We start from the raw sequence: 27,639 nt of genomic DNA, 5'->3' as shown, positions 1-27,639 counted from the left end.
GCACATAATCGATGTTTCCAATCTGCTAAACTAATATCCAAGGAGTGTTTCTCAACACCCCCCTAAAAATATTTTGGAGCTTTTAGGGGATTTTGTTGTTCATCATTTTAATCATATGTCTTTCAGAAGTTTATGTAATGTTATGGTATTTAAAAATGTAACATCTGTTAACATACTCAGCATGGAAAGAATCACAGTTGGTTTTCAGCTTATCTCTTATGGTTTTTTGCTTCAATTTCCAATGTGATATTTCTCAGAAATTATTTGAAGTAAGTGTATTAAATGTGTACTGTACTTTTACCTTTTGAACCTTTATTATGCTCCTCTGTTTACCAAAATGTTAAGCTAGTTTAATCAGGCATTACTAACCTATCTTAATTCTTCATCTGTTAGATGAAAAAACAGCTACTCTTATGAGTGATAAGACATCTGCCAAAGAAACTTAAAACCCATGAAATTATGCACAATTTATGTATTAGTGGAAGGTTTTCTTTGGTTTATTGATATAATTTTATACATAAACAGATAGTGTAAATACATATGTAGACTACTTGGATCTTTTTATTTTTACTTTCCTGTGATTAAGACTAAGCAGACATTAGAGCTCTGAGTTTCATCTTTTCTGACATATTCAAATTCATTGGCTTAATATTTTCAAATAGTCACAAACTTTCCAGAGACCCTTAAACATTTAAAATCCCAAATGAAACTTGGTTTTAAGATCTGAGGCAATACATAGTGTGCTCTTAAATATCACTAGTTGATTATTTTTAAGGAAATATTATTGCAAAGTGGAGGTATATTTTTAGCTACAAAGTAATTAAACCACCTTCAGAGATGTATTTTAATATTCATATATTACACTTTTACTGCACTATATCATCCTGTTACTTATGTGTCTAGCAGGCCTCCTTTCTCTTTTCCTTCTCCAGAATATAATCAACTTCCTTTGTATTCTAAAGATATATTCAAATGCAAACTGTGATTTAAATTGTGATATTATAAATTTTTTATCTTTAACTGTTCTTGAGTTCCAACAGAAGATACTGTGGTTGTGGAACACCTAGTATGAATATGGCGTATATCTAAACTTGAATAGAAGGACTTGGTATTGTTTAGCTGCATTTGGGCAGTGGAATTGAGAGCAAGAAGAGAAACAGGCTCTGGAGTAACTTGTTGAAATGAAGACAACTTTAGGATGTTAAATTTAAGTACTTGGTTAGAAAAATCTATTTTGAGCTCACTTAACCTTACATATTCCCAGCAATTTGTTGAGCTAACTTGAAATGCAAGTTTTGGGTTTTGCATATTGGGCTGCTTTTAACACCATTAGGAAATTAAACTCCAAATAAGCCACTCTCCTTCCCCTATGCCTTTCTGGTAAGGGAGGGACAAAAAAAGGAGAGATTATTGGTTAAGATAATAATTCATTAAAAGCACAAAGCAGTGGAATAAGACACAGACAATGACAACAGCAATATTAATAGCAAAAGTATACAAAAAAGAGAAGGTGTTTTACCCACAGAAAGGTAATACCAGGAAAAAAACCAATATGGTTTCCCCAGACAAGGGCAACATGGTGACCATGCCTGCGCCCAGCACCATGTGGTATTCAGGAACAAAGGCAATATGACAGGGAAGCTCCCGCAGCTAATGTATCCTACCCCTCAACCGAAAACAACAAAAAAGAAGGACAGACAACCGCCCAGAAGCGAGGTTGTCCGAGTAGGGGTTGCTCAGCCTCTCCACTGGGACTCAGTTCTGCGCAGGTGCCTGCCCTGCCATTTCTACTGCTTCGCTGCACCATAGGTCGATCCCGCAGGCCACTGCTGCTTTTTTCCTACCACTTAGCTACACTGCTTCCAGCTTGGTTTGGCTGGGTTTGCCTGGGTGCCTTTCCTCCCAGCCTGATGAGCTGCACTAGTTGGGGTTCGCCCCTGCTGCTAGTGTGTTCCCTGCTGGCAGCTTCCCCACTGGCACTGTCGATTGAACACTATAGTCAACTGTGTTTTTGCCGCTGTTCCTTTCAGCACCAAAGGTCCATAGTTGTGCTCCAGAGAAAATTGAAGGGGGCACCAGCAGAGTTGTCCTGAGTCCAAAGGGATTGATGCTGATACCTTCCCAGAGGGCAGCAAAATGGCCAACTTCTGGTGAGGGCACCTGGTCTTTTCCTGCTGAAACCATGCCCCGCAGCGATGAGGTGGGTGTATAGAGTAACTTGGTCACACCCACACCATGCTAAACTCCACCCCCTTCTCTGTAACCAGGACACACATTTAACTTATATTTGATTTCTCCACTACATTCATGTGCATATGGCTTTATTTCCCCTAGTTTATAATTTCCTTCCTTCGAAATAAAGAACTTCAATTTCAGACTTGCTTTTATCCTTCCATTTTATTTAAATTCAGTTGCTTTGTGATCTCTTAAGCCATCATTATGGCCTACATGAGGCCATATGATCTTCTATGATCTTTGTCTTATCTATCAAAAATATGGTTACAATAACATTGATACCTTCTGGTTTAGTGACTGTGTAATGAAAAAACCTGATTATTCATGTCTGGAAATAATTAGGATGAATAACTTCAGTATAATTTATTCTCCCTTTACTATCTGGAAATTAAAGAGTTCCAAATTTGGATTCAGGTCATTAATATATGTATCTTTGACCTTTTTTGATACTTCTGTATAGATTATGAATTATAGCAGATAATTTACAATATTTATGTTTTAGTTACAATTGGTTTTCCATCATGTTTTCTCATTTCAATAGTCCACTGTTGAAATCTGTTTTTTTAGAAGTATGAGGATGAAGGGGAAAGTGTTTCAGTCACTTGACTTACTACTGTTCTGTCCTGGAAAGTCCTGTTGCATCTTTCTGAAGTGGTTGTAAGGCATGCTAGTATAAAGTAGACCATGGATGGATTATAGATGATAATATCCAGTATCACTTCCTGCTTTTGCAGATCAAATTAATTCTATTGCCCAGGTCCTTGGATTAGTACAAGCAAGTTTTCAGGTATTTATATCTATAATGTGTTGTTAAAGACCAAATGTTTAGAAATATAAAATTTTAAAATTTAACTGTGGAAATTATTTGAAAGGTTTTTTTCATTAATTTAAACTTTAAGGTGTTTCAAAACCCACATAAATATGGTAGTGACTTTTAGACTTTATAAAGACATAAATACTTCCAGCATGGAATTTAAAGCTATCCTCTTTCAATTGGAAACCATTCCTGCTTGTTTTGTCACTCAATGGGCTTGTCAAAAGTGCCTCCTCAACTCTCCTGTATGTCCTTAGGTACTGGAACAGGCTCTAAGCTGTCTCCAGAGCTTTCTCTTCTCCATGCTTATAACCCCTCTCTCAGCCTGTCTTCATACATGGTGATCTATGGCAGAATCTTCACCATATCTTACACAGGTGGAGTGAAAAACTGTACAGTTTCCATCCATGACAAATGGGGAAGTAACAGGTATCAAGTAAAACTATAGCACTTTTCTGTTGTGCGTATATAAACTTCACAGAAAACATGAGGACAAGAGTGAAAATTACATGGTTATTACATAGGGATTGAGTAAAAGTGCAGATATAATCACCAAAGATTGCTAATTTTTTTATGAGCCAATCAATATTGAGATATTCAATAGATTTAATTGTCACTGATTTCAAATAATGGAGCAAATAGTGTTAGTGGGAATTTATATAGGAAGTTAGAGTTGAAAATCAGTGGACATACAGATATGATGCAGATTTCTGAAGTTGTCTTTGTTCCTTGGGAAGCCTATAAAACTTTGACAGCCATAGCAAGATCCTGTTACTCAGGGGAAACAAAATAAACATTTTTGAATATAATATAGGAAATAATGTGTTTTATAGCTTGTTTGTCACATATTATTTCTTATTCTTGCAAATATTGCATTTGATTTCTTCTACACAATTATATTAAACAGAAATATCGTTAGTACTGAGAAAAAAATAAAACCATCTGTTTGAACATGCATAGTTGAAGTTTTAATAGAAAAGAGGTACTCTTTTAAAGGCCATATGAACACAATATCCTAGGACCACAAATGTGTTTCTAGTGGGAGAATGACATTTTCTTGAAGATTACAAAAGCATTAAGCTTGTTACTTTTTAAGTATATAGTAGGGGGTAAGATAACAGTATCTCAGTTACTGAAATGTCAGTTGAACTGACAGAATTTCAAAGCTGGTAGTGTGCCTGAACACCTTCCATCTTTTCAGAGCAGTTGCTTCAAATTACTTATTAAGCCCGTAATATGAAGATGGCCAGTGATATCTCATTATTGATATCTCATTAAAAATATGTCTATTCTGGGATTTTATTATCTAGTTTATTTAATAAAATAGGTAAATCCTAACTTTACTTTTGAAATTATTTAAATATTTTTAAACATGAAATTCTCAATTATATTTTGGGTTATATGTTTTAAACTGTTGTGTCCTAATGAATTCCTTCCACTTTATCTTTTCCAACCAGAATTCGAATCTGTTTTCAGAATTCTGTAGAGGTTGAAAGGGGCATAGTTTCACTCTTGGTTTGTTGGTTTGTTTTTTTTTTCTTTCAAAATGTCCACAATTAGCAAACACCAACTAATTATCTTCCTTTGTGCTTTCACAGCATACCTGCATTTTCTTCCACAACATGAAAAAAGCCTTTAACTCACTATGCTCTCTAATTGTTGCATTATCATCCCAGATTTAAAAGATGAAACAGATTGACTCTCTAGTCTGATACTTGGAGAGTGGTCAGAGTTCATTTTGAGATTTATGTACTGTAGTTTTCTGTTTAATAGTAAAAAGTGACACAATCTGAGAGAGAATTATAATAGTCTCTCTTTTACTTAAGAACATGGGCTTTTGTGAAGACAAGTGTGTAGAACTATGGCAGATAGGAGAATACTTAAAAAATGTCTTTAAGAGTCTCCTGCAGTATTGATTCAAAGAAGGTTGTTACAAGAGCTTTCAATACATGCATCTGCCATCATTTAATCACAAGTTTGTTAGGTGGTCTTGACTGATTTTTGTCAAGACAGAGAATTTCTTCTGTCACAAAATTGTATAGGAAAAAGTCAAAATTAGTCACAATAATTTTTTGGAAAAAAAAAGTGGTTAAATTGGTGGGGGTCACATCCACAAGATGGATGTTACATGCCAAATTAGAATATGCATGTTCTTTTCACTGTGGCTTAGGCTTAGAAGTTTTTAAAACCCCTCCATCTTCAATCAAGGGACTGCTGTATCTACTGAGTTTTTGAAAAGCAAAGCTTTCAGTCATTTTATATTACTTTTCACTACATTTACTGAATAGAGCAAGGCAATAGGGATATTTCTGTCTGTCTGACGTAGAAAGAATAAGTGTGGTTATAACCCAGTCCCAGTGCCCACGAATGTTTGGGACTGTCTGAAATTAGATCAGTTACTGGTCTCAGACTTTCAAGAAGAGCTTTGTTTTCCTCAATAGAATTCATGCACTGATCATCCTCTGGCTACGAATCAGTGCACTGATTTTCTGTTCATGTGCTGGAAAAGACCAGCACTTTCTGTGACATTATTAGGTGTTCTGTCACACACCATACTAGCAGCTCATCTATAAGGAGGTGTTTTAATTGTGTAGTCTCAGCTCAGTGAGTGGGAACTTATATCTGTGCTGACAGATGTGATTAATCCTTCTTTTGTATATTAGTCTTTCTACAACATATTTGTTAAAAGATTATGAATTTCCAAACATTTCTCTAGAAGTTTTGAAATGGCAGTGTCTGCCCTTTTTTCTGTATGCCTAGATTTATTTCTGATGTTTATATTCCTTGTAAAAGTACTCATTAGAACTTTGTGGTGACTTAGCCTAACAAGGGTTTTGAAATATAAAGAGGTAGGAAGCAGAAATATGAATATTGACTCCAGCTTTATAAGTAGTTTGTTTTTTTTTCTCTTATTAGAATAGAGTTGAACTGGCTCTGTTATATCTTGGAAATTCCAAGGAATAAGAGAAACAAAAGTAACACAGGCACTTTAATCTATTATTTAAGGAAAAAACATAAAATCATACATAGACTACACAAAGGAATGATGAACACTTGATAGAAACTCCTCATTGGTTGAAAGTTCCTAGCAATCTAATTTAAATAGAGTGAGTCTGATGTAATGAACCAATCTGTGAGAGACCCAACAATTCCTCTGTGAATGTGGATGCAGAAGGATAGTAATTAAGATAGCAGATATTTTTATATTTGCAAACATTAAAGAAATTTACATCAGATTAAAATAAATATGTAAATTATTGTGTTTTCAAATACAAATTAGAATTGTCTTTTATCAGCCAAGTATTTTAAAATGGTTTACAGGAAAATACAAGCAAGTCCTATCAAAGTTACAAGTAATGAGAAAGTTTGAGAGACCTGGCAGTGCCTAATTTCTCTTTCAGCAAAGACTGAGGAAGATCAACTTTTAGAGTTCTTCAAAGACTACTGTTTCAATATAGGTCTATTTACAGTTTGCTGCAGACTTTCAGTTTTTATGCTCTCTTCAAACACTATTTTGGTGTTTTCTGTGTGTGAGTGTGAAGACTTCAGGAAATGCAATGACTCCCTCAGCCCACAGAGTAGACAAGAAAAATAAAAAGATGCATGTGGAACCAGTTTATGTCATTGGTAAGGCCAGAATATGGTTTCAGTTCTATTGAGAAATATTACCAAAAGTAGCATTTTGTCATAGGATAGTTCTTGGAGTTTTCCAAAGGACTGTTTGCTTATAGTTGCTGCTTCAGAACAAATTGCCAATTATAGAATAGTGCCTAAAAAACTGCCCATAACTGCTATAAACAACTGCACATGTAGTCTTTCTATAAGTTTTAAAATAATTTTTATTAAAGGGAAGTTTAAAGAATGTCATCTATTTTAATATTATGAGAATTATCAGAAAATTATTGGATACCAACTGCTAAATTCCTTAAATGGACCCATCATTAATTAATTTTAATTTAGAGACTCATTGTTTTGTTTACATTTGAATTGTTTAAAATGTCATCGTCTATCAGGGATTGCATAATCAGAATGTCTTGTAATTTATTAGAGGATAGGTGTGCTTTCGATAATTGAGCAGGTTGAGTCTCTGGTTTCAGGGCAAGCTGAGATAGGTATCGGTGTATAAAGTAATTCTATTAAACATGATTACAGGGCACTTCATCCTCAGAGCACTTGAGGAAGTCTGTAATTTGTTCATCAGAGCTGTAGTTGTATGCTGTCATGGAGTCAGATGGGTGAGATGATGCACTTGAGATTACAACATGAATTTGATGTCAGAGTGTGATTAGATGTTCTTGTTCTTCAGCCTGTGTTTCCAGCACTGGTCTATCCTTTCCTTCATCAGTTGGTCAGTGAACATGATTTGCAAGTAAATGTTTAATTTTGGCGAACCTATACACTCAACTTCAACAGAGGACCTTAACGTTTAGTAACAAACATCTAGCAACCTGATATGGAATCAACCTTCACTATAAGGTGGAAACTGATCTCATTTTATGGAACAGATTTGGTTAAAATTTTATATATAGTGAATCTCTTTCAAAAGATTAGTGTAGTCTTCACTGAGGTTGTTTAATAGCTGGCAGTGACATACCTCTTTCTATGACAGAAATACTCTCTTGATTAAATATATGCAAATTTATACATGCTTATCATGTTTATACTTAAGTGGAGATCCCTTACTTCGATGCTTTATCAGATTATGCTGGAACTCCTAGGTTTCGCTGCAAACAGTGAGCTGCAAAGCAAGACAGGTGTTTAAAAAACCTTAAGCACTTGGGTAACAGTTTGCATCCATGTGGTTTCCTTTGCTGCACTAATAGTTCTTTCTGAATCTGTCAGTTTCAATCAGCAGAGAGCACATGTGATCAGTATACAGTATATCTGATAAACTTGTCAATGCCTTTTAAAAGCAGGATTCCCCAACCTATTCTATTCAATTCTACTCTCTCCTTTCCTTTTTCATCATTTCAAGTAGAATCTTGAAATGACAGAGATACGTTGCAGGCAGCTGTGTATAGCTAGCTCAGGCTACAACTAATTTGTGCAGAAAAAAATTAAATCAGGAGGTAAATTATTTCATGATTGCTCATTCCCAATAGACCTGGGCATCATTCTGAAGAAAATATCAAATAATTGGTTTCAGGCCATGTCAGACACATGCAATTCCCTTCTCTAATGGCTATGTGAGGTAGCAGTAGGCCTCAGGGGTCACCAAAGAACTGAAAATAGCTTAGTGCCAGGCACAGCAACAGAGAGACAGAGCACATAGGAAATGAACGGGCAGTAAATGCAATCTATAGGGGAAATGTGCTTCACTTGGAATTTAATGTATCAGCTTAGAATCTGGCAGTAAGCCAAGCAACAATTGTTTACATTTCTGTCAGCATCTGCATCTGTTCTGCATTGTAAATGGTGCTTATCTTTCAGTCAGTAAGTGGTGGAATCAATAACAACTGTTAAGGGATTTTCTTTCCTTTTTTTCATATTTCATAAAAAATTCATGCTACAAACAACGTAGCCTTATATTAATAAGAAACAGACATTAACAGGGTCAAAGATATTTGTTTAGGAACATTTTGTAGCTTCTTGGGTTTGCAGTAATTGTATCTGTGTGACTTGAATGTATCTTGTAACCTATCCAAATTAAACTGTTAAAAAAAACTAGCATGCAATAATGAAGATGATTTTTTATAATTATCTTAAATACTGTGTATAGAAAACTGCTGGCACTGTTTGTAATAATTTAGGTCTGTGTAGTACCATGTATTACATCTGCTTTGCCGAAATACTCAGTTGCTTCTTACAGTATGAGGAAATTAGTGATTGTATCCAACAATACTAATTATTTAAACCTAGCAGTTGCATTAAATAAGGTACGCCAACATGCAGTTTGAGAAAACTGTGAGCAGATGTCCATAAAAATTGAAAATATCATTAATAAATGCAAACAAAATAATAAAGCTTACATAAAAGTTCTGTTTAGGAGATAGTGTGCAGATTAATGCAGTCATAAATGTAAGATTGTTACAATAGTTATAGTGTCACTTAAAAGTTAATATCATTGAGAGCTGAGGAACACATTCTTGTTAATGGAATTTATGTATGTAACTCCCTGTGCACTGCTTTGAAAATTTACCCATTGAAATACCGCTATACACAATGATTATCAGCAGCTGTGTTTTTGTTGCTTTATTAGGCTATTTCTTTTCAGATTTTAATAATGTGATAGTTCCATTTATTATGTATGCAGGTTGTAGATAGATTTTAAGTTTAATATTGAACTTTTTATATTTTATTTTCTTCCTCATGTAGCTTTATTGGATGAAATCCCTGACGTTGCCTTCTTGTGTCCCTTGTAGAACAATATTGTAGATCTATCTTATATGAAATTGAACCTTATAAATGGGGCAGGGGAATGATATTTAATGTATTGGGAAGGTAATTTATAGTATAATTGATTTTAAAGACCCTTGGTTCCTGCTGAGGGAGAAATCCCCACTGTAATCACTGAAGAAAACAGTCATCAGGTTGCTTTCCAAGGATTCCATCATGACTCTCAGAAGCAGTTTAGCCATGTGGCTCTGTACAGTGAGTAGTAAAGGCTAATTAATCTGAGAGCAGTGCTGTCATAGTGTAGCTATTCTTGAACATCCACAGCGAGCTCACCTCTATTGCAGGGATTTCTGCATCACACTTTACTGTGTCACATGCTTGGATGACTTGAAATAATCGGAATTAGCCATTCAGTTTTTGAGATGTTGTGAATTCAAAATTGTTTAAAATATTTAAGGTGCCATGCTCACTAAAAAGAAAAAAAAGAAAAGAAAGAAAAATAATCACAAAAGTTACATTAAACTTATGGGACTCATTCATACACATTTTCATACACGTTTTGAGATTTTAAATGCCTCCAGGCTATAACTAAGGAAGTTGGAACATTTTTTTAATCGTTTTAGGAGCTGCAGCTTTGGGGAAAATATCACTTTTGAAACTTGCTATAAAATCACAAGTTAGCAGGTATACACAGGTCGTTTAGATCTAGCTCAGCCTTTTTTCTCGTGTTTCTTCATTTTTAGAGGCGATGGAAGATCTCTAAAAGTGATAAGATCAAGTCAGATACCTTGCTTCTGAATTTAAGTACTTAGGAGAAGCTCAGGTACTATGATCAAGTGCTTTATAGAATGTGTGTCTTTTCACTCTATGTTGCTTGAAAAATGCTTTAATTAACTTACTAGTTGATTAGTTAGTTAATCTAAATTCTAAGACTAGTTAGTTCTAACTAGTCTTAGAATTCATATGGACACCTCTGAACTTCATCACTGGCTATGTGAAATTCTCTGATACCATCTTTTTAATTCCTAAGATCTCTCAAGTGGTCGTGTTGGTTTTCAGAAAATAACTTTATTTGCAAATATAGAAAAACTGAGTTTTGGTGTTCAAGATACAGGGTATCCACACCGAATTTAACCTTGCTGTTTGAATCACATGCTGATTTTTTGTTAGAATAATATTGAGTAGAATTAGCTTTCTAGTGTTCTGCTCTGCATTTGCTACTTTTTTGATGTCATGAGGCTTGGATGAGATCTGAGCAGACACTTGAGATCCACTGTAGTCTGTCTGTTACCCTCAGTTTAGCAGGATGGTTGATCAGCTATGTCAGAGTGCTCACTCCTACCTCCTGAAGACCAACATGCATGGTCCAGCTACAGCCAGCCAAATGGTCTCACAAAATGGACTGCTGTATTCTTCAACAGAAGTAGCATGTGCTTTAGATCTTAGGAAAATTTCTTCAGCTTCAATCCATTCTGCTAAAATGAAAGGCCAAACATAAAAATTAATGCCTCTAGTTTCTCTGATGCTGTATGACTGCATTGGCTGCTTTGGCACCAGCACACAAACAAATTGATAGATATTCAATATTAGTTTTACCTGGGCCACCTTCTTCTATAAGAAAAGCTTTTTAAGAGTAACCTTGTTTGGGATGACTTCTGCTGCCTGTCATTTCATCGTTGTGGTGGGAAATCAGCATACCTGAAGAAATTAAGTGCCCTTTAGGTCTCCTTTGTGTCCATGTGACAGGATTATCTAAATGTAGAGTTGTTAATTGCATGAAAGTTTTGAGCTTATTCCTTTGCTTCCTTCTAGTTTTGTGTAGTGACCCATAAAGATTTTTTTTACTTGCTACAAATAAATAATGTACTTTCAAGTTAATTCAAGTAAATTTTTTGTCTTTACCACTTCTTCTCCCTCTTACCCCCTAGAAAGGACTACAGTGTATTTAGCAGAAATCTCAAACTACTTTCTCTTCTTTCCTCTTAGCAAAATAATTGTGCTGTCCTTGCTCAAGCAGAAAGACAGTTTTCTAAAAATTAGCTGTTGTTCTATGGTTTTAGTCTGAAAACTGAAATTCCTTCTAGGGCTATGCAAGAAAAGCCCTGCATGCACTAGTGGGCCTTAATGGCCCTAACCAGCCACTTCAGAGGCCTACACTGCAGCATACCTCATTGTACTGACTTAGGCTATGTCTGCTGCAAGATCCAGCCTCCAGAGCAAATCATCAGTATAAGGAATGGTTTTGTATAGCAGTATTTTTGTGATTCTTGTTCTGCAGAAATTGAAGCCTGACCCTGTGTTCAGAAGCTCAGAACCGTTTTTTACTCCTCTGTGTTTGTTTAGGTCCCAATCTCACCTCTATTTAGAGCAATATTTAAAAATTGGCCCATTGGCACATAGACAAAGGGTATATGGTCCACTTTACCTCTCTGTAGCCTCTGTACCAGCCTTTCTGTCTCTTTTCAGAAATTCTTCTCGCAAAGTAGTTTTTTAATAGGACGTCAACATGTTGTTAGGAGACACTATGGAAGTCCTGTTAATATTTGCCTATACCCAAAGATCCTGCTGCAGCTATTTCCTTGTGCAAGGACTACATGAATTGAAGTCAGACATGCAGAAAAAATCAAATTTTGATGAATGATAGCAAACTGCAAGTGGTTCAGAAAGGAAGTTGGTTTGTATCATGTAACTTTCTCCATGCTCCCTTCTATTCTGTAGGTAGACTGGAGTACCATTGCTTCATGGCTGGCTGAGATAAGCTTCATGTGCTTTCAGTCACCCTGTGTGCAGTTCTCTGTGAATTGAATAGGGTGCTAACGACAACTTCAGACTGTTTACATCACAGAAGGGTGCTTCTCTTGCCATACAGTATTACCTGAGCAAGTGGGTTATGTTAGTTCTCTGACTAACCATAAGTCATGAGCCATTTCCAACTTTTTCCAGAGTAACCATATTCCACTCTGTGAATATGGCTGATTTTCTTCCTAACAGGTTGATGGCACTAAGGTTTGGTTAAACATACATCACAGTCAGTCCCCATGTCTATTTCACATCTGTCCACATGGAGACATGTTCTCTTAATGACGATTTCCTATAAGATTTACAAACCTGTTTTGATATTTTCTCTATGTCATAGCATTATCTGCTTAGCTCCTGGCTGTTACACAGTTTGTAAAGGTTTCTGTCCTGTAAGTTGTCCAATCAGAACAATGTCAGAAAAGAAGTGCCTTCTCCTCTGCTATAAAATGGATTATGATATGCTCGTTCAAGCAGCCTGGTCAGTGGTCTTCAAAGTTAAATGCTGCCATCAGTATTTTAAACCTAACAGTCTGGATGTATATAAGACCTCTCAGTTAAACTTTGGATATCCAGGTGTGGCACACTATTTGATCATGAAGCACTGAATAAATGAGTTGTCAGTTCTGAGAAACAATAAAACTGAAATATACTTTGAATGATCATTGAAAGTAAAAGTTAAAGTTTTTACTTTTTTCTGAGTTTAGTATTATATTCTAAAAATAGTATTACTGTGGTATACCTTTGTCTTCTAGGTCCACTTTCCTTTCATTTGTGGCAATCAAATAATTGCAAGGTTTCTGTGTTCCTCAAGAGAGGAGGCAAGAGCATCACAAGGTTTTCAAATTATAGGAGATAGAACTAATCTTTCGTTCATTTTTATGATATGTTTTGTGTTCTTACACCACAGACTCATGCAGTCATTTCATATCAGTTAAACTCAGATTATATTCTCTAGTTTTCAGGTAAGCAGTCAGGATCTCTGAATAGCAGAATGTGGTTTTTTGTAAGTTTAGGACTTAAAATAAGAAATCCAGTGATAAAGATATTATTTACTTGTTATTCAGAGATGAAAGGCACTAACAGAGGCAATTATGCATAACTCTTTTTCCATTCTTTGAAATGCAAGGGTCTAGCATGAATACATCTGTTTGGAATTTTGAGGAAATTCAGATGTGGATGCAAAACTCGCATTTTAATCTCTAAGGCTGCAAAACTGGAATAGTAAATTAGGGAATTAGTATTCAGAGCTCAGCTCTGCTTCTTAGATCTATGTCTATTTAGAAGTGATTTGTGAATGCTTAAAAAAATATCTAGGAACTTGAAGAGAAAAGGACAGTACAGAGTATTTCAAATTTGCAAAGGTAAGAGAGATCTGACACATGAAAATACATCTCAATCAATTTCTATTTGTTTTCGTCTTTCAGAGCTTCCCTTTCAAACTACTCTGACTCTCACTGTGACACTTTCTAGATAAACTGTTCTGCTGATGTTACATCTGCAACAGAACTGCATAGAAACGTGGTATCAGCTTGCCACAATTTGCATAGAAGTGCAAATCTGTTGCATTTAAAGAAATTATAAAATTAAAATACTTAAACCCATGTGGTTAGGTAATACTGAATTGGAAACATCTCACAGTCATTTATAGTCTGACTTTGCTCAAATCAGAGTTCCCTGGTTGATGTGACATGATTATATGTTATGATTACATGTGTTAACCTTTCAAAATAAAATGTTCAGTTTCTTCTTTTAAATACCAAATGCTTATAGTTATAATACTTGCTGATATTTGCTCACTGACAGTCTCACTTGTTTTCAAACCCCACATATTTAAAGTTGTGGAGTGTTAGATTGATGTTTCTTTTCACTCAAATGTCATATTCATCAACTGTATTGTGCTAGCAGATTGTTAAACAGACAAGGTGACTTGCAGAGTGACAACTGATGTGATGTCCCAAACCATTAGAATACAGTAATGACGTGGTTTTTTCCTTTTCGGCTTTTGCAACACAGTGGGCTTTCTGTAAAACACAGGTGAAAAAGTTTCTGAGTAGATCCACTGCTTGGAAAAATATCCTAGTTAATGAATAACAAAACCTGGAATTCAATTGTAACTTCCGAGATAATTAAGTAATGCTGAAGACTTAGGAAGAACTAATGTAACAGTATTTTATAAGGAGAAAAAGATACATTATACTGTAAGAAAAATGAAATTATGTGATATATTATATTGTTTTACCTAATCAATTTTGCAGGATCATTTTTTAGGCTATAATAATGTTATTTTATTATTTTACTTTAACAGCCTCCCAAGAATACCCCAAAAAAGGAAGGAACTTCTGCTTAACATTGTATCAACTCAAATGTCTTTCTCAACTTATCAAACTCTTCTTATTAATGGAGGAAAAAATTGAAGAGCTCTGTGCAGAAATTCTGTTGCTGCCTTCATTTATGGAGCGGAATAAGAACGTTCAAGGTAATCAATCAAATAATGTATTGATTTACTTTGCGCAAAATATAATTTTTTATGATTTTCAACATTACCTAAATTATGTCATCATATTTTGAAAATAACTTTGTTACCATATCCACTGAAGAAATCTTTGTAATACGCGGATTTATATTTGAGCACAATGACTTGAGGAAAAGAACTCATAGCTGTATGTAAAGATGTGATGTACTGACTGTAGATAATGAATCATAATGAAAAACTATCAAACACTGTAACTTGACATTTCCTACTGAATTATCTGTAAAATCTTATGCTTCATATAGGACGCAACAATACATGGAGTCTGAATTCTTTGAAATTGACTGTTTCTGAACTTACCCTTGAAAGATGCCTTTTTCAAGAGAGAAAAGCACTGACTTGAACAACAGTTTAGTTGATCTTAGTATACATGCAACTAAATGTTTAAGAACTAAACTAAACTACAGGGGTTTAACCTGTAGTTCTCACAAACATTTACAAATATGTACTATGTTTACTAATATGCTTATCCCACTGGCTTCAGTGGGTGTTTTATAGAAGTGGGCTCTACATCAGTAAAGTGATCAGGCCTCGTTTGCATTTGCTATAGATTCCAAGTTCACTCTCTTTTTCATCTAATTTTATTCAGGAGAATCTGATATGAAAATGGAGGTGAATAACACCTTTCAGGTCACAGTAAGCTCATAAATGTTCTTCTACTCTACTGCTTCTGCCAGTAGAAAAACTCCAAGTCCCCAGAGACCAAGTTGTTTCAAGAGCTTTGATTCTATTGCAGGAAAAGATCAGACCAGAAATGAGTCCAGGCTGCTCAGGGAGAGAGGATAGGTGGAGTCAAATATTTACTCTCTGTCTAGTCAAGCTGCAAGCTGAGGAGAGAGGTGTTTTGGGAATATAGTCTTAGAATACTTAATTGATGAAAATAAAAATATTAAATGAGGCACGCATTTTGTTGACGGATTCTTCCTCTGTAATCCTGACATTCTGAAATAAAGAAGTACAGGTTAATCTATGTATTTTTAGACTATACGTCAAAGCTCTAATAAAATTTGCATTCAAGTTCCATTTTTGCTATTGGTTTCAGTGTATTTCTCCCTCCTTTAATCTCTCTGTTTTACTAATTCTCAAGAAATATTAAGCTGTTATACATTATGATTTACGTTTTATGGCCTTGATCCTACAAAGAGGTCTTAGAGTAAACTTCTCATATTGTGCAGTCCTCCTCATGTGTAGGACAGGGTACACATTCAGTAAGAGTGATTGTAAGTCTTTTTATTAGTATATTCTGTGATAAAGTGTAAAGAAGTTGAAAAACTCTTGAGTGGGAAATTTATTTGACATTTAAATAACTACACTCTATAAGACGTGATCTCCAGTAATTCAGAGAACTTAAAGAACTCAACATTAATAAGAAATAATTTACTTTCCAGGAAGTGTATTTAGGACTTTATCCTATAGGCATTTTTCCAAGCTTAATTACATTCAGAACTATTTCTCTAAAGTATGTTAAACCTCCTTCTTTGAGGAATATTCTTTAAGGGTAATTCTGTCTGTGACAAGTCAGTTCTTAATTGGTACCTCTACTTAATAAAATCTGAATGGGAAATATTATTAAATCTTATTGGAGGAGGGAGTCTTTGGGTAGAAGCTGCATTCTATAAAAAAACCATAAAATTACTTTTACCCTGAAAAACAAATGAAGGTAAATATTTTACAGGTGCTTTTAGTGAAGTCTTCAGACATAGCTTTGTATTTAGTGTTGCGGTTCTGATCAGGTGGTTCTATTCACAAAACTTTGCTAAGTTTTATGTTTACAGGTAGTATGTAAAAAGAAGACATGTCCAGAGAAATTTTTAATAAGATGTCTGACTAGAAGAAGGGTTTATTTGTGTTATTTTCACTTCATATTGTCAGAAATCTCAGTTGTAGTGATGAAATGAAAAATTATTTAATGTGGGAGAATGAGAGCTATATTTCCAGTAGTTACAGGCTCTGTTAAGTACCAAAAGGGATTTAAGATTTTCTCTGTTAATGTCCTATATAAGACTGATAATCTTATTTTTGTCACTGATGAAGACTGAGTTTTGATAAGAAGGATAGATTAGAATCCTTGTTTTATTTCATCAGAACACATTATAATATGTGACTAGAAAATATAATTGCCATCTTCTGTACTTATTTAGAAGCCTTATTACTAGAAATCTTGTTTAATTTAACAAAATCTAGAATGTAGATATGTCCAAAGCAGCTTTAAATTAACTGGAGTACCAGTATCAAGTTTACAGTGCAGCACAGACTTCAGAACCAACCTAAGAAGCAGAGCAAATTAGCCCAGATTCAACCATGTGCTGCTGGTACTAGACAGTTACCTGTACTCTCAGTGGGTTAAAGCTAGGTTGGGTGTATCCAGTCTACGCTTCAGTCAGTGCAGTGAGGGATATCTGAAGTGTCAGTCCTCTGCAAGTAGTACTGCTGGCAAATTAGGGGAAACTGGCCTGTTCATAAAAGGTAGGCTAATGTCCAAGTGAACTAAAGTTTCCCTAGACATCACATAGATGGGAACCTTGCACTTGCTTTCTTTTTTTTGGTTGCTTTTAGTATTCACAGGAGTCTTTTATCTATATAACTCATGCAGAGATGCAACAAAAATAGCATGTTTTTTCATGTGCTTGTGTCAAGTGTTGCATTTATGTCTATAGCTGTTTCATGGGCAGTTTTAATTGTTTTTTTTGCTTTATATCCCATAGTACTTCAATCTTGATATTTAGAACATGTGTCAAGTTCCATCAGAAACAAAGTAGTTCTTTGGATGGTTCCTCTTTTTAAATTTTTTTTTGTCCCAAAGATGGCATCTGAGTTTTATCTAAACTAGACAGTTTCTTGGCCCTCATTTTTCCCTAAACCCAGCAATGACAAAGAGGAATGGCTGCATAAATTGGATGTAAGAAGAACACTTAGGGTTTATCACAGAAGAATCAAAGATTTCATATCTTCTGACAGATTGTTTGTACTCTTAGGGGGTCTTAAGAGGGGTCAAATGGCTTCTAAGAGTTGCTTAGCTAGATGGTTAAGGGATTGTATTAGGGAGGCGTATGTAGTTAAGGGTAAAGAGACTCCCAGGGTTTGTAAAGCTCATTACACTAGGACTATAGCTGCTTCTTGGGCGGAGAGGTCGAAGGCTTCCACATTGGAAATTTGCAAGGTGGCCACCTGGGCTTCTCTTCATACTTTTTCATTGCATTATCGCTTGGATGTAGTCTCTTCTGCAGATTCTGCTTTTGGTAGGAGGTTGCTTGTGAACCAAAAAAAGAACAGTGAAGAAAAGAAAGACATGTAGTTCAGAGTTCTAGCTGGCAACAAGACAAGTTTCTTTGCAGTGTGCACAATGGAATCCTATGAAGACCAATTTAGGCGGTTGAAAATAGATATTAGAGGGAAGTACTGCCTACCAGTGTTCTCTGATGGTAACCCCATGGCAGACAATAGCACCAAAGGAAGCAGTGAACCAGAGTGAACTCTGTAGGGAGATGGATGTAGAGAGTTTTTTTAGGTGATACGGATATGTCTCTGAGTTCAGTTTGAGAGTTCTGTATCTGGCATCTTCTGGAATATATTCAGAATCCTCATTTTCACAAATTGTCTTTTATAGATTGCAAAAAAATTCTCTGAATTGCATTTTCTACTCTTCTTTTCACTGTTCTCCATCTAGTTCTTCCTGATTTTATATTTTTGACTTCACTTTACCAGAGCTATCTTAGCTTCTATCCCTCAATGACCAGTATGTACTTGCCAAGTTTTGAGCTTGATTTCAAGTTGCATTTGCGTTATTTAAGCACAATTTTAAAGAAATGTAGTATAAATACACATTTTATCTACTGCTAGTGTATTGTTCAAGTTATGCCTTAAATCATATAAAAGGAGGAAATAATGAAAAGTTCTTGGACAAACAAATGATGATGTGGTTTTGTTCCATCCCTGAACTTTAGCTTGGCATCTGGACAAGACTGCTACTCTGCCTTTCAGAGGAAAGGTATCTGTATTTTTCCAGCATATATTCTCAGTGTTGCATAACTTTGTTCCACTACGAGCATTAGATTTCATAAAATTAAAGGAGTAACCGCCTTCTATTTTTTCTTGACTAGACATTTAACCCTTTCTTCTGCAGGTATCTGGTCATCCCTACTGTGATGAGACAGTCTGCTTCTCTATTTACATTCAGTTGAATTCTGAGTTGTTCTGACATACCTAGTGCTTGCAGCATCACGGGGGTTATTCTCTTTGAAGTAATCTGGAACATGTTCAGCTGCAGTCAAGGGTTAGGAAGATTTTGGTTTAGAATCCTGCCAAATCGCATTCTCTTCCCATCTTTAAGGTAGATTTGTCTTTCCTCTGGGTTTTCAGAAGCCTCTTATTGAGATTTTTAAAAAATCTAAAGTACTAATGTACTTTCATCTGTCTCACTATTTTTTTTTTTCTATTCCAGTGAGAAAGGTGAACTTTGGACAGATCAGATAACAAGTATCAAGAAAGGCTTTTTCTGATGGAGCGCTTTGAAAATACTGTAGGCAAAGTTGTCAAGCCCTTAGATTTATAAGCTTTGCCTCACAGGACTGGAAGGTTTGCAAAGGTCTTTCCTTCACACTGTAAGAAGAAATCCTTAATTCTATATTCATTTCTGGAAAGTGTAGTAAAAGTAGTGTGAAATTAAATTTATGAGGTGCATCCTCTTAATAGGTGCATCCTCTTTTATTGCCAAGTTGCAGTATTGCAAAAGTTGCAAAGATTGAAGAAAGTTGTGATTTTTTTGCTTTAATCTCAAAGCAAGATGTTCAAGTAGCTTCTTTAAGAAATACATAGCTGCAATGGATCAATCGAAAGTGAAGATGGAATTTACACTAGGATACATTTTCTGTATTTGTGTTATGACAGTTTGCTCAGTATAGTACAACAGATAAAAAGTCCATTATTGAAGATAGAAAGCAGAATGGGTTTTTGATCTATAGCTAGTCAATTTTTTTTCTTCCGTTTGTTTATATTTCTGGGGGAGTGGTATTTCCCACTTCTGCAAGACATATTATTTCCAGTACAGTTTCAATAAAAGTTCTGTCTGAGCCGGCTAAAGTAAGCCACTTTGATGGCACTGATACTTAGCTTATGCACAGGCAGTGAGGTATCATACAAAAGCTTTCCTTGATATTTTACCATTCTATGCTGCATGCAAGATGGCACCACAATGCCTCGTCTTATGACCCTAAATGCTATAAAAATAGGAAAGCTGTGCAAGTCTGTAGAAAAAATAATTTAATGGAGCTTCTTATAAGAAATAAAAAAATATATATTAACAGTGTAAGAGGTGTCACTGTAACTCTTCTGTCTTTATAATCATCATTACTAAACCAGCAAAATAATGAACTGGAGAAATAATTAAATACATTGTAGGCAAAGGGGACCTTTGCAATTAGATTTGTTTTGAAAAGAAGAATAATCCCAGACAAATTTTAATACACATAAGGAAACTCTTGGCTGAAGAGTTTTTGATTTCAAGATTTCAATATAATCTTGTAATTTACAAGCTGCCTGGCTGGTAAACTCCAGGAACTACACAAAGTGGAGCAGTCTATCAAGTTTGTAGAATGTAAGTTTCAAGAGAGATATAGCAAGAGTTTGTAGTTAATCCAATCTTCCATAATAATCAAGAGAGGTGGAGGTGTAGAATATGCTCTGGAAAGGGAGCAAATCTGAAAGAATGAGAAGTTTTCCTTCAGCCCCCATCTTCTTTCACAACATTCAGTTTTTCTGCTCTCTTTCTGCAAATTCTCTCCTCTGAGCAGCTATATGAGAAGGATCACATACATTTCTGTCTATCTGTGCAAATGGAGTTTGATGTCTGAAATCTGGGAGAAGAGAGGAGTCAAAGAATTTGTGTACAAAACTGGCTGCTTAGATAGGGATGCTTCCCCCATCCCATTACCTGCCTTCCTGTCTACAGTGGCAGACTAATTTGGGCTGAGTAACAGCTGTACCTCGAATAAAGCTGCAATTCTATTTCCCAGGAGAGTTTGCTGATTAGGGCAGGACAGTCAGAAAACAAGTGAAGGTACAGGACAGGAAGGGTATAATTTGATATATGTCTTTTGGAAACAATGTTTGAGAGGAAGGTTAGTAGCATCTGAAGTGCGGAGTCTTTATAGGGAGTCTGGCTAAGTGTACAATGATCAATGAAAAGCGTGAAGGGAGCCCTTGCTAGCTGGTGGTTAAATTGAAGAAGATTAAGGCTGACTTTACCCAGAGGAGATTTGGGGAAAGCAAAAATTTGAGAAACCAAAGGAACTCAGTAAAATATGATAGACTTGAACTTGGGGCTTCTTTGAGAAGACCAGAACGGTTTTTGTATGTCTGTGAGCCTAGATGCACATAGATAGTTATGTATGAGTATAAAGCAGGAGTGCCCAAGCTGTTAGTTAGAAAAGGAGGTAGGGCAATCTAATAGAACATGGTATTTCAATAATGAAGGAGCCTTTTAAATGACCAGTGCCGATAGAAGCATCATTTGGCTATTTGACTCTGATCCTGCAGTTACAAATCTACCATCAGCTAGATACTTATTTTTCTCAGCTATGACTTCTTAACAAGTAAGGCGGCAGTGTCATGAATATGCAAGGACTTTAGGTTAAATGTTAAAGGTTTTCTTTAAATTCTTTATATAAAAAGTTATGAATAGTTGTTCTAAGTAGTGACAATAATAGTGGAATGTGAATATATAAATATTCACTTGTACTTATAGTTAGAATCTGATGATGTGTGTATATATATATGTATATATAAAGGGGAATTGCAATGGGAAAAGAAAGGCAAATATAAAATAGAAAGCACAGAACAGAAAAGATGGAAAAAGTCCGGTCACTTAGGTTTTTTTAATTCTAGAGTAATCCTATGTATGTACAAATACTGGAAATTTTATAGAAAATCTCCTTAAAATTTGGCCATGTACTATCAGTAGCTTCAGATCACTGAAGATCTATAAATTTATGCTTAGAACATAATGTTTAACAATGCTTTGGCAGCTCCTGGTTATTTAAAACCTCTTGGTTTTAATTTCACATGAAGTACATTACATTAGAAATATCTGGACCACTGTTGTTTACCAGCTTTATGCTACAAGACAGATTTTAAAAATACCATATAGTTTGCTTTTATTCTTATATTTCTTTTGAAATACCGACTCAAAGAATTGCAAAATAATTGAGGTTGTAAGGGACATATGGAGATCCAAACTCCTGTTCAAGCAGGACCCTTACAGCCAGTTGCTCACCATCATGTCCAGACAGCTTTTGAGTATCTCAAAGGATGGAGATTCCATAGTCGCTCAGGACAACCTCTTACAATGCTTGGTCACCCTCACAATAAAAAAACTGTTTCCTGATGTTCAGAGGCAATCTCCTGTGTTTGTGTCTGTGCTTGTGGCCACTGGCGCTGTCACTGGGCACCACTGAGAACACTCTGATTCTGTCTTCTTTGCACTCTCCTTTCAGATATTTATATACATTAATGATATGCCACCCTGAGCCTTATCTTGTCTTGAATAATAGTCCCAGTGCTCTCAGCCTGTCCTCATGGGAGAGATACTTCATTGCCTTTTGTAGTCTTCATGGCCCTTTGTTAGACACCCTCCAGTATGTTCATGTCTGTCTTGTACTGAGTAGCCCAGAACTTTACACACCACTCCAGGTGTGGCCTCACCAGCATTGAGCAGACAGGAAGAATCATTTCCCTTGACCTGCTGGCAATGTTTTGCCTGATGCAGCCCAGATACCATGAGCCTTCTTTGCAACAAGGGCACATTACTGGCTCACGTTCAACATTGTGTCCTCCTGGACCCTCAGGTCCTTTTATGCAAAGCTTTTGAATTTCAGTAAAGCTTTTCATACTGTCTCTCACAGGATCCTTCTGGACAAACTGTTCAGCACACAGCTGGATAAACACATCATATAGTAGGTGAGCAATTGGCTCACGAGTCAAGCACAGAGGGTTACAGTGAGTGGGGTAACATCAGACTGGTGAGCTGTCACTAGTGGTGTTCCACAGGACTCCATCTTAGGCCCTGTGCTCTTCAACATCTCTATAAATGACTTGGATGCAGGACTGGAGGGGATACCAAGCAAGTTTGCAGATGACACAAAACTCGGTGGAGCTGTTCACTCCCTCAAAGGCGCAGAGGCCCTGCAGAGAGACCTCAATAAATGAGAGGACTGGACAATCACCAACCATATGAAGTTCAGCAAGGGAAAGTGGCTGATTCTGTGCCTGGGATGGGGCAACTCTGGATGTACAGACAGACTTGGGAATGAGATATGGAAAAGCAGTGCCAAGGAAAGTGACCTAGGAGTTCCTGGTCAGTGGCCAGCAGTGCCCTGGCAGCCAGGAGGGCCAACTGTGTCCTGGGGGGCATCAGGGAAAGCATCACCAGCGAGGCGAGGGAGGGGATTGTCCCGCTCTGCTCTGCTCTGGTGAGGCCTCACCTTGAATATTATGGCAGGTTTGGGCACCACAATATAAGAAAGATATTAAGCTGTTAGAGAGTGTCTAATGAAGAGCAACGAAGATGGTGAAGAGCCTTGAAGGGAAGCCATCTGAGGAGCGGCTGAAGTCATTTGGTGTGTTCACCTGGAGAAGAGGAGACTGAGGGGAGACCTCAATTGCAGTCTACAACTTCCTCGTGAGGTGAAAAAGAGGAGAGATCTCTTCTCTGTGGTGACCAGTGACAGGACCTGAGGGAATGGGCTGAAGTTGTGTCAGGGGAGGTGTAGGTTAGATCTTAGGAAGAGGTTCTTCATCCAGAGGGTGGTTGGATTGTAGAATAAGCTCTCTAGGGCAGTGGTCACAGCACCAAGTCTGCCAGAGTTCAAGAAGCATTTGGATGATATTCCCAGGCACATGGTGTGGCTCTTGGGTATGGTTCTTTGCAGGGCTAAAAGTTGGACTCGATGATCCTTGATGGTCTTTCAAACTCAGCATATTTGTGATTCTCTACAGCTGGGAGGCCTCCAGCATATATTGATGCCTGGATTTGCTCCTTCCCAGGTGCATGAGTTTGCACATACCTCTGGATGGCACCATGACCCTCTGCCAGCCAGTCTGATGTCAGCTGCAAACTTGCTGAGGGTACACTCTGGCCTACCATGCAGATCATTAATGAAGGTGTTAAACAGGATTGGACCTAGTGTTGATCCCTGAGATAGATCGCTAATTAATAGCCGCAATCTGGAGTTTGTGCCACAGATCACCATGTTTGGTGGCCTAGCTATTCAGCCAGTTTTCAACTCACCTCACTGACTGTTTATCCAGCCCACATATCAAGAGCTTGTCTACAGCTTGTTTTATAACAGGATCTTATGGGAGACAGTGTCAAAGGCTTTACTAAAGTCCAGGTAGACAATATCCACTACTCTCTCCTCATCTACCAGGCCAATTATTTTTTCATAAATGTTTATCAAGTTGGTCAAGCATGACTTCCCTTTACTGAAGCCATGCTGAGTACTCCTGATGATTTTTTTTGTCCATAATGTTCCTGGAAATTCCTCCATCACCTTCTCAGGGATTGAGGTGAGGTTGACAAGACTCTGATTCTCTGAGTCCTCCTCCTTCCACTTCTTGAAGATAGGAGTGATATTTGCTTTTTCCAGCCTTTGGGATATTATCCCAGTTGCCATGATTGATCAAAAATAATTAAGAATGGCCTGCAATGACATCTGCCAGCTCCCTTGGCATTTGTGGGCATCCTGTAAGGGCCCAAGACATCCATATGTCTTGTTTGCTTAGCTTATCAGGTTTCCTCAGACCTGATCCTCTTTCGCCAAGGGTACATCTTCCTTTCTCCAACCTTGTCTCCTGGTCTCTGGGGCCTGGGATTCCTGAAGGCTGCTCTTGCTAGTAAATACTGAGTCAAAGAAGACATTCAGTACCTCAGCCTTTTCCATGTCTGTGTAACCAGGTCCCCCATCTCATTGAGCAATGTGCTCACATTTTCCCTAGTCTTCTGTTTGTCACCTGTGTACTTATAGAAGCCCTTCTTGTCTTTGACATCCTTGGCCAAATTTAGTTCCATTTGAGCTTTAGCTTCCCTGACTTTGTCCATGCTCAGATGCTATTTGTGTGTCCCTCCCAGCTTACCCGTCCTTACTTCCAGCCTCTGTATGCTTCATTTGAGTTTGGCTAGGACCATTATGTTCATCCATGCAGGCCTCCTGGCATTTTTTTTTTTAACTCTTTTGAGCTTGGCAGAGCTCCTTAAATATTAACCAGCTTTATTGTGTCCCATTACCTAGGGCCTAATCCCATGGGACTCTTCCAAGCAGAGGCCAGAGTCTGCACTTCTGAAGGCCAGGGTTGTGAGCTTGCTTTTTACTCTCCTTCCTGCCCTCAGGATCTGGAACTCCACTACCTCATGGTCACTGCAGCAGAGGCTGCCTTTGCCTTTCACCTCCCCAACAAGCCCCTCTCCATTTGTGCCTGTATCCCTTGGAAGAAGAAGTTATCATCAATGCACTTCAGGAACCTGGATTGCTTGCAAAAACTGGTGAAAGTGATACCTACCCCAGATTCTGGTTTGTCCTTGTCAAAACTGGGGCAATATTTCCATTACTCCGAGGTTTATGAGCAAGCTTTGTACCAGCCCTTCTTAAGCAGCTTCACTGGTTCCTGTTGCCATTATTTTGCTTATAATAACTGTACTGATTAAGTATCTTTTTATTTTTATGATATTGGCATTTCCAAATAGTAAAAACTGTAGAAATACATTAGTGTTCAATTCATATAATTTATTGAACAAAGAATAGAAATAAATTTCTGTACAGCTGATCTAATGCTATCTGTTCTCCCTAAGAATAGGTGACTGCACAATCAGTATAAAAATGAATTAATGACAAAAGAAACCATATTTTATACATTATGTGTGTGTTTGTATAAAATATGATTACAATGGGATGTAGATTTCATCATGTTATACAAAAGGAACTATGTATTACTTGAATTTGACTTTATCATATCATTAGTGTTGCCCTACATCTTGTTGAGGGTTTTTTTATGCTTCATATTGATATACCAGAAGGTGTTGTAGGCTGCTGACTTTTCTACAGAATTAATCCTAACTTTGATCTCTTTTACCATACTGTGCAGGAGTTCTGAAGAGAGCTAGTGGGGAGCTTTTAATAGGAGAAACTAGAGCAAATGAAACCAGCGTGCTTCCTGAACAGTTACTTCAGGTAGAAGAGGTGAGTATGAAAAGAGTCTTACACTTTTTATGGGATTTTCTTTTGTGTGTGTCTCCAGTGTAGTCTGTCATTGTGTTCATTATAAACACATATTGCCATAGTTTCATTACTTTAGCTACTTTGATTTATTTTAGGTGCAAAGTCTCAGTTAAGATGGAATAAAATCTTCTGGCATTCATGAAGAAGTGGTTGGTATTTAATAACAGAATTTCACATAAGATACCTCAAAACAAAAAATTGCTAAAATATCATAACTTTCTTAGTATTATATATATATTATCAAATACAGCAGAATCTTAAAAAAATCTATGAAATTCTTAGAATTTGATAATAATGATTCTTCCTATAGGGATAGGTACTCACACAATGTGTAGTTTCTTTGATGCCAACAAACTATTGTGTAGTAAGCAGTATGTTTTGTAGAATGTATGTACAAGATTAAGTTTTTGTCTGGCTCCAATTTACTACTAAACACATTTATGTTGTTGATTTTATGGGACCTAAATGCTCTAACAAGTCTGATACTTTGTGATAGTGCAATTTAATTTTTTAATGGTTCAATTTTAATGGTGGAAAACTTTTTAAATGTGCTTTGAATCAGTTTGTGAGACTAATGTTCTTACAGATTACAAAGAAGAATATCTTGAGTAGATTGATCCCTGTCAGAGACTGGATTCATATCTCACTGGATTGTTTGATTGATGGGTCAAATAAACCATGTTGTCTGTTGTTGTGGAGGTGGGGGAAGGGCTAAGCCTAGGCCTGCAGCCAACACGGCTGTGCCCATGCAGAGCACACGGCAGGGAAGGCCATGTGGCTGGGCTGTCAATCACACCACACCCCCTGGAGCGGTGTGGCACCCCTCACTTTGGTTAGGGGGACAGTGAGTGGCAGTGAGCCAAAGGTCCTGCCTAGAAGGGGTGGCCACAATAGCCAGAGTCTATAAACAGACACACACGTGGTCTTCATCTTGCCTTGGCCTCTGCCCTGCTGACCTGTCCACATGTGACCTCCAGAGTGGTAAATATGTCCCTCTCTTCTCTTATTCTTTCTTCTCTTAATATCTCTTCCTTTCCTCTTGTGGGCAACTTAAACACCTTTTTTCTGTGTTTCACTTAATTTGTGGGAATTTCATTTAAGTTGTATGGACCTTGTGTTTGCTGAGTGTAACACAGGTTCCCTTACTACAGCAATGCTTGCTAGTCTCAGTAATCTGTTGTAATGCTTTTGGGAAGTTGCATGTTATTTCTGTAAAACCCTTTTTGCCAAAACACCTGTTTTCTCACCAAATTAAAAAAATCTCTTAGACAAAAATGTGTAGTTTTTCTCTGGACATGAACTCAAGGTATCAAAGAATAAAAGACTTTGCAAGGGTTTGTGGGCGAAATCTCTTTAAGTCTAAAATTGAAGTGTACAGCCTGTAAAAGCATGGAGCTTCTGGACCAGCGTGCAACAATTTCAGCCCCCCCGCCTTTCCCCACCCAAAAAGGAGGAGTTCAAAACTGTGTGTCCATGGGGGCTGTCTCTGTGCTGACTGGAGCTGAATGCTTGGAGTGGAGAAAGGGAAAGGAAGGAGGATACAACTTTTCAATTGAAGTAAGGTGGAAGGCTTTCACTTTGTAGCCCTTCATTTTCTTTCGATTTAGTATTATAGTTGCAGCTTACTGGGAATCCTTCTTTTCTCCCATTATGCCCTC

General features: G+C 36.9%; 1 protein-coding gene across 7 annotated transcripts in view; it reads left to right on the top strand.

The window, feature by feature from the left end:
- Positions 1 to 27,639, top strand: part of KIAA0825 (KIAA0825 ortholog) — a 249,849-nt gene that overhangs the window by 59,187 nt on the left and 163,023 nt on the right. For all 7 annotated transcript variants that reach the window (XM_064643221.1, XM_064643219.1, XM_064643220.1 and 4 more), the window contains 2 exons: positions 14,490 to 14,660; positions 25,848 to 25,942. In XM_064643221.1, coding sequence (XP_064499291.1) covers positions 14,490 to 14,660; positions 25,848 to 25,942 — 266 coding nt within the window. The remainder of the gene's footprint in view (positions 1 to 14,489; positions 14,661 to 25,847; positions 25,943 to 27,639) is intronic.

Source organism: Pseudopipra pipra, chromosome Z, assembly GCF_036250125.1.
Source record: "Pseudopipra pipra isolate bDixPip1 chromosome Z, bDixPip1.hap1, whole genome shotgun sequence".
Taxonomy (NCBI): Eukaryota; Metazoa; Chordata; class Aves; order Passeriformes; family Pipridae; genus Pseudopipra; species Pseudopipra pipra.
This window is presented reverse-complemented; position numbering and strand designations above follow the sequence as displayed.